General features: G+C 37.6%; 1 protein-coding gene across 1 annotated transcript; it reads right to left on the bottom strand.

Moving 5' to 3' along the window:
- Positions 1-27: 27 nt before the first annotated feature.
- Positions 28-4,117, bottom strand: LOC106872206 (SPARC-related modular calcium-binding protein 2). Its single transcript, XM_014919106.2, has 3 exons — positions 4,032-4,117; positions 2,079-2,235; positions 28-461 (listed from the first exon to the last, which is right to left on the bottom strand). Exons 1-3 carry the CDS (start codon positions 4,059-4,061, stop codon positions 385-387), a joined length of 264 nt encoding a protein of 87 aa, XP_014774592.1. The 5' UTR covers positions 4,062-4,117; the 3' UTR covers positions 28-384.
- Positions 4,118-7,132: the final 3,015 nt, after the last annotated feature.

The raw sequence follows: 7,132 nt of genomic DNA, 5'->3' as shown, positions 1-7,132 counted from the left end.
ATATATATATATACATAAACACATGACCTGGTTTACGTCTTTTGTTGCCTCCTTCCAATCGTTTATATATTTTTATATTTGCTTTTAAACATATCTCTCTTTATTTTAATTGCCATTTTCTTTAGCCACAGTTTGAATATTTCATATTATTATTTATCATTTGTGTTTTTGGTTCATCTTGGTTTTTTTTCAAGATTTGTTCTTCAGTTGTAATGCATATGGAATTGGTAATGTGTTCTTGTTGAGACAAAAGTTACCATTGAAGCATTTGTATTTTTTTGTCTAAAATTTATAAAAAAAACTACACACGTCTCAGCGTCCATTTTGTTTTTGTGATAATAAAATGGCGTCCATTGTCTTTTGATTCTGTGCGCGTTTTACTCTTTAGTCATCTATTAGGTATTTTCTGAGCGGGTTTTCACCACGCCTGTGGCTGTGGACAGTCATGCTGTGGTAATTACCTGAAATTAGACATTTAAGATTAGATCTTATTACAAATAATAATAATAATAATAACAAAAGTTGTGACATTAACGACAAAAATAACGTCAACCAACAACAATAACATTAACTGTCCAATGTGACCATTTTATTGTGGTTAGAAAACCTGATATCGATGCCGTAGTAAAGACAAAAACAATTATAGAGGATATTACTTCACCGTGGGACTACTGGGTGAATGAGGAAGGAAGTGAGACAGTGAAGAAATATCAAGAGACGAAGAGAGAAATTAGAGAACTATGGAGAACCGGGTACGTAGAAGTGGTACCGATTGTGAATGGAGCACTGGCCGAAGTTAGTAAAAGATTGGATGCATTGCTTGAGAAGCGAGAAATTGCAATCAGGACAGCACTGTTGCAGAAAAGAGCCTTGTTAGGAACAGCAAGGATTCTAAGGAGGGTGGGAGAATGTCGAAGGAGAAGGAATGATCCAAAGACTTTTGGTCATTGAATACGATTCGCTCTTTTGGTATAGTGTTAGTATAACACTAGCCAGAGCAAAAGTGTCACGGATGACAAAAAAAAACCTCTAAAAAAGAAAACATTGAGTTACAGAGGCTATGGATAGTGTGGGTAAGATGTATCCCTGTGGTTATAGGTGCATTAGGAGCTATCCCTAAAGATTTTGAATAGATAGATAGAGGAAATGCAGTAGATATAAAACCCAGCTGAGTGCAGCTCCAGAAAACATCTAAAGTTACCCGATGCTAGGAATTTTTCATTTCCAACAGTCTAATCTGTTGTGGGTATATGAAATAATGATGATGATTTCAAATTTTGGCACAAGGCTAGCAATTTGCCGGGAGGTGTTCAACTGGTACTTATTTTTAACAACCCCGAAAGGATGAAAGGCAAAGTCAACCTCGGCGGAATTTGAACTCTGAACATAAAGACGGACGAAACGTCGCTAAACATTTTGTCCGGCGTGTTAACGATTCTGCCAACTCGCTGCCTTATAGTGATGATGTTGTTGCTGCTGCTGATGATATTGAGTGGGATGGGCAACTCGACCTGAAGGAAATTCTAACTGAGCCCTACCCGCAAGGTGTTTATCTTGATATGAGATCATTATGTCACACACATATGGTTGTGATGCATGTGCCTGGTGTACCCTTATCAGACGGGTAGTCATGATGGGTATACTAGGCTTCGTAAATTTTACCGCAGTGTTACTTTGATGGCACTTTGACTGCTCTCTCACTCAATAATAATAATAATAATAATAATAATAATAATAATAATAATAATAATAATAATTATTATTATTATTCTTTCCACAACAGGGACAAGGCCTGAAATTTGGGGGAGGGAGATAGTCGATTACATCGACCCTAGTACTCAGCTGGTACTTAATTTATCGACCCCCGAAAGAATAAAAGGCAAAGCCGACCTCAGCGGAATTTGAACTCAGAACGTCAAGGCGGATGAAATACCGCTAAGCATTGATGATGACAATGAGAAGAAGAAGAAGAAGAAGAAGAAGAAGAAGAAGAAGAAGAAGAAGAAGAAGAAGAAGAAGAAGAAGAAGAAGAAGAAGAAGAAGAAGAAGAAGAAGAAGAAGAAGAAGGCTATACTTACGATTTACTCCCATACAATCGATGAATTCCGCTAATGTTATTATTTTGTCCTGGTCTTCATCACAGTAGCGCAAGAAATTACGTCCGCATTTGCGAGATTTTTTCTTCCGTTTACGTAAGTCTTTTTTAAATTTTCTGAGTTCTTTCCGTTCCAATCGCTTCAGGGACAATTTTCGGAAGACAGGAAAAACAAATCGAAAGGGAAATTAAATTAAGATGTGAACAGAAATATGATAGAAAACTCCGAATTATAAATATTAATTATTAGGCGTAGACATGGTTGTGTGGTCCAGAAGCTCGCTTTACAATCAAGTAGTTTCAAGTACAGTCCCGCTGTACGGCACCTTGGGCAAGTGTCTTGTATTATAGATTCGGGCCGACTAATGCCTTGTGCGTGAATTTGGTAAAACTGCATATATAAGTGCGTGTGTGTATCAAATGAAATAGTTTTTGTGTTTGCCCCCAGCAAGTCACTGGACAACTTAACAGTTCGGCAAAAGAGGTCGATAGAATAAGTACCAGACTTTTAAAAATATGTACTGAAGTCGATTAGTTCAATAAAACACCTCAAGACCTCAGCATGACCGCTGTCCAATGACTGTCACAAGTAAAAACTAAAGATCAGTAACGATTTTATATTCATACAAATTATACGTTTATCCTTGTTTATCACAGGAGGAGAAGGTTGGTTCTATAAAAGCCCCGTGATAAATAAATAATTTCCAAGCACTTTGTAAATAGAACGAATAGAAGATTCATTGACATCAAACTCGTGGCTCAAAGCAGCGAAGTTTCCACCATGAAGTATTTTCTTGATTATCTCTACTTTTAACAGTAGAAAATACACTCGTTAATGTCGTTTGTTAGGGTCAGACACCTTTGTATTTTGTCTGTTCACTGACCCCATTCTGATGGATTCAAATACGTAAATCCGTATTTACAAAAGCACAGACTTGCATAGTCATGTAAACATAAGCGATAGTCAGAGTATTCTGGATAGTTGAATATTGTAGATGGTGCATGGGGTATGTTTTGCAGTACAAATAGAATGTTTTGACCGATCATCAACCCCTATTAACACTGGTGAATCCGTGTTAAGTGTGGCAAGGTTCAAAATAGAGCGTACCGTGTTATCTTGGATCAGTGATGAACGAATCAGTAAAAAACAAGACTGCATGTAGAAGCACTTAGTGAGTGATAGACCTAAGCTACGTCTTGTTTATCACGCTCAAGTACTCTCTGGGTCCGTTAGTAGAGCATGCGAACCAGACGTTCAGTCGTGGCACCAACTGTATTAATCTCACCTTTCTGGGATACCTTGACTCACAGACAGTAAGCCTTGGTATCAACCCCCCATGAATAGCGCCTGTTTAGAGGAGCTGAAAAATTCCTAGGAGCTGATTTCTCCCTGCATGGTTTATTTAAAAGACAAACCTTGATGGATGCGGGAATTACACAGAAGTTCGAAACTTGTCAACAAGAGAAAGTATATTGTGAAATATCGGGAACAAAGTAAAAAACAGTAATAACGAAGGAGAAAGAACGTGAGAGATGAGAAGAGAGAGAGAAAGAGGGAGAAGAGAGAGAGAGAGAGTGTGTGTGTGTGTATGTAAGGAAAGACAGAATAATTAAAGACTTCGGATCGCAGCAATATATTCCAGAGCTCGATCTCACTTCACGGCACTTTGTACAAATCTCATCTACCATGATACCATCTTTGAGAGCGAAACTGCGTTGACATTAACTGTAAAGATTATCAGTGACCATTTCTGTTCTTAGATGAGAGAATTAATCGAAGGCCCAGTTTAACAGCATCACGTAATAGTCAAGGCCTTTCGTTCGGTACACTATTACAAGCATTCGGCCACAAATAATGTCACCGACGCCGCCTGTCCTCTTTTGCATAAACTATACAGGGTGTGCGGGGGAGAGAAAGCAAGAACGAGTGACTTACTCCATTTTGGTTCCTGTCCAGCTGATTCATTTTCCATTTGACCACATTGTCAGGCTTTACAGTGGTCAGTGTTATTTCTGGCGCCGTATGACTGCAAGTTGAAAAAGATTAGCTTGATGACATAGAGATTATACACACACACACACACACACGCACACAGTAGCCACTCAGAGACTCACAGGCCACTCAGTGACTTGCAGGCCACGACAGACAGATAGGATGTGCTTGAAGCCGAGAATTTGAGTTTACCGAGATGATATTTACATATCGGCAGAGGAAACAACTAAATCTCATAATGCAGAGAAACGGTTACATGACCAAATGCCTGCAAGCCTAGAGAACTACGTTGCGTGGAAACAATTGTAGTGATTGCAAATGAATGTCCAACCGTACTCCTTCTTGTTCACTCCAACTAATTAAATTATCTATTCACACATTACAGAAGCTCAAACGCAAATCTAACACAAATTAGGAAACTTTCGACGTCAACAATGTATGTGTGTGTGTGTGTGTGTGTGTGTGTGTGTGTGTGTATGTGTGTGTGTATGTATGTGTGTGTGTGTGTATTTGGGTCTGTACCCCGCCATCAAGAAAAAGAAAGGTGCTGGAGTCGATTTGTTCGACTAACCCACTCAACGCAGTGCTCCAGCTTGGCTGCAGTCCAATGACTGAAACAAGTACAAAGTAAAAAAAATGAAGATATATGCTTATGCGTATGTGAATGTGTGTGTGCGTATGTGTGTGTGTATGTGTACGTGCGTGTGTGTGTGTGTGTACACCAGATGTCAACAGAAACAGGATACAATGATTTAGGAAATATTTTCTCTAAAGAACTCATACTTTTCATAATAATTCTCCAAGATTATCCACACCCAATTCAGTGCTGCTACAATTACCCCCGTAGCCAGACGCACCACTGAACCTCTACTACACTATCACCACACTTAACTACAATGCACTCAATAGCCACATATCGCCTACTGCTATCACCACCGCCACCACCACCACCCCACCACCATCACAGCTACTACAACATACCCCGCTGCCACTTCCAGCAATGTTACCACACTATTTATATCGCTAGAAACCTACAACCAACAACAGTAGCAACAACAACAACAACACCATGAGTGATTTATTGCCTCATTGGTTCAACTTAGCTGTGATTACCCACTTGAAACTCTTAGAAATAATACTTCCCAACTGGAGGTAAATAAATTTACACACACATACCTTGACACACAAACACATACGCACGCATAAACATACATGCATACACACATATACATATATACGCGTGCATGTATATACAAATATATATATATATGTATGTGTGTATTGTATATCTATATATTATATAATTACTCACGTACAGAAACAGACAGACACACAAAGATATGCATGGATGTGTACGTATTTATGTATGGATGTAATATCATATAAGCTCGTTATAGATAAAATGTTAAACAGTGAATTTACGTTTCTGCTAAAACCCAAACAATCATCAAATAATAAAAACAAAGGTTTTCTCGTTGGAGTTTATTTTCGTTCTGATATTGTATATGAAGAAACATCCAGTTTTCCATGTTGGGCTAAAGATGATGTTTATATGAGCACAACTCATATAAATACACATAAACTGGGATGTTTCTGTGAAAAACATAAACAATTCCATATATTACCCGAATACTAGACTGAAATATTTATCAAATGTCACCATTTTGAAAAGTACCTTCTAAAATATTAAAGTTTAATCTATTCAATCTCAGTCACAGATCTTTTAATTAATTTTTTTAAACTAAACAGTTTGAAACTTCAGATACTGGTTGAATGTGTCACATAGAACACGGTTTACTCTTAACTTTTTTGACAAAATTTTGTATTTTAGAAGTTATTTCGTGATAAAGCTGCCGTATTTGGGTAATTTTAACCAATCAATGATGTGGCTGAAGAAAGTTACTGCTGTTTGCGAAAGTAATGGAAGAGCAACAATTTCCGGGTCATTAGGTCATCTGTTTTTGACACTGCATGCATAATATGTACGTAAATACAGACACATGTATATGTACATTCACACACACACACACACACACGCACACACACACACACACACACACACACACACACACACACACACACACACACACACACACACACACACACACACACCAATACATACATACATTCATATGTAAAGCTGATAAAAGCCCGAATGGTAGCAAGGAAAAGGAGAGGGTTTAATAATTAATATGCAGTGGTAGGGGTCAGTAAGTTTATATAAGCTGTCGTTCAGATCGTCAACACACCACCACTCTTTCCTTTCTTTCTCTCTCTATCTCTCTCTCTCTATCTCTCTCTCTCTCTCTCTCTCTCTCCCTCTCTCTCTCTACGATTTGTCACGTTTAAAAAATCAGGGGCAGTCACTGAACGAATTATCTGAAATTAACGATTAAAACGTATATTCGTGTGTATGCACATGTATGTGTGTATATATGTATATATGTGTATGTGTGCATGTATGTATGTGTGTATACATGTATGTGTGCATGTATGCATGTCTGTATGTGTATATGTGAGAAAATGGGAGAATTTGTATAGTTACTTGACCTGCAGAGAATAACAGCCAAATCTCTCTCAATGTCACACGCTAACATTATATAAACGAGAGGACACATTGGATAAGATGGAAAAAATACACACGCACACACACACACACGCGAGTATGTATTCCCTATAAAAGAACTTTTCTTATTTTTTATACTTTTCTCCCACCTCTGTCTCTCTTTTTCATGACCTGATGACCCGGAAGTTGTTGCTCTTCCATTACTTTCGCTAACAGCATTAACTTTCTTCAGCTGAATACACGTCATTGATTGGCTTAAATTACCCAAATACGACACCTTTCACACGAAATAACTTCTAAAATACAAAATTTTGTCAAAAATGTTAAGAGTAAACCCTGTTCTATGTGACACATTCAACCAGCATCCGAAGTTTCAAACTGTTTAGTTAAAAAGAATTAATTAAAATATCTGTCACTGAGATTGAATAGATCCACATATATATATATATATATATATATATATATATATATATATATA

Source organism: Octopus bimaculoides, chromosome 6, assembly GCF_001194135.2.
Source record: "Octopus bimaculoides isolate UCB-OBI-ISO-001 chromosome 6, ASM119413v2, whole genome shotgun sequence".
Lineage (NCBI taxonomy): Eukaryota > Metazoa > Mollusca > Cephalopoda > Octopoda > Octopodidae > Octopus > Octopus bimaculoides.
The sequence above is the reverse complement of the archived record's forward strand: the minus strand, read 5'-3'. Positions and strand labels throughout refer to the sequence as shown.

Coding starts and splice junctions, on each gene's coding strand:
- LOC106872206 (XM_014919106.2), bottom strand. CDS start 4,061: ATGAATCAGCTGGACAGGAACCAAAATGGA. Junction 2,236..4,031: donor TGGACAGGAACCAAAATGGA/GTAAGTCACTCG, acceptor TTGTCCCTGAAG/CGATTGGAACGGAAAGAACT. Junction 462..2,078: donor CGATTGTATGGGAGTAAATC/GTAAGTATAGCC, acceptor GTCTAATTTCAG/GTAATTACCACAGCATGACT.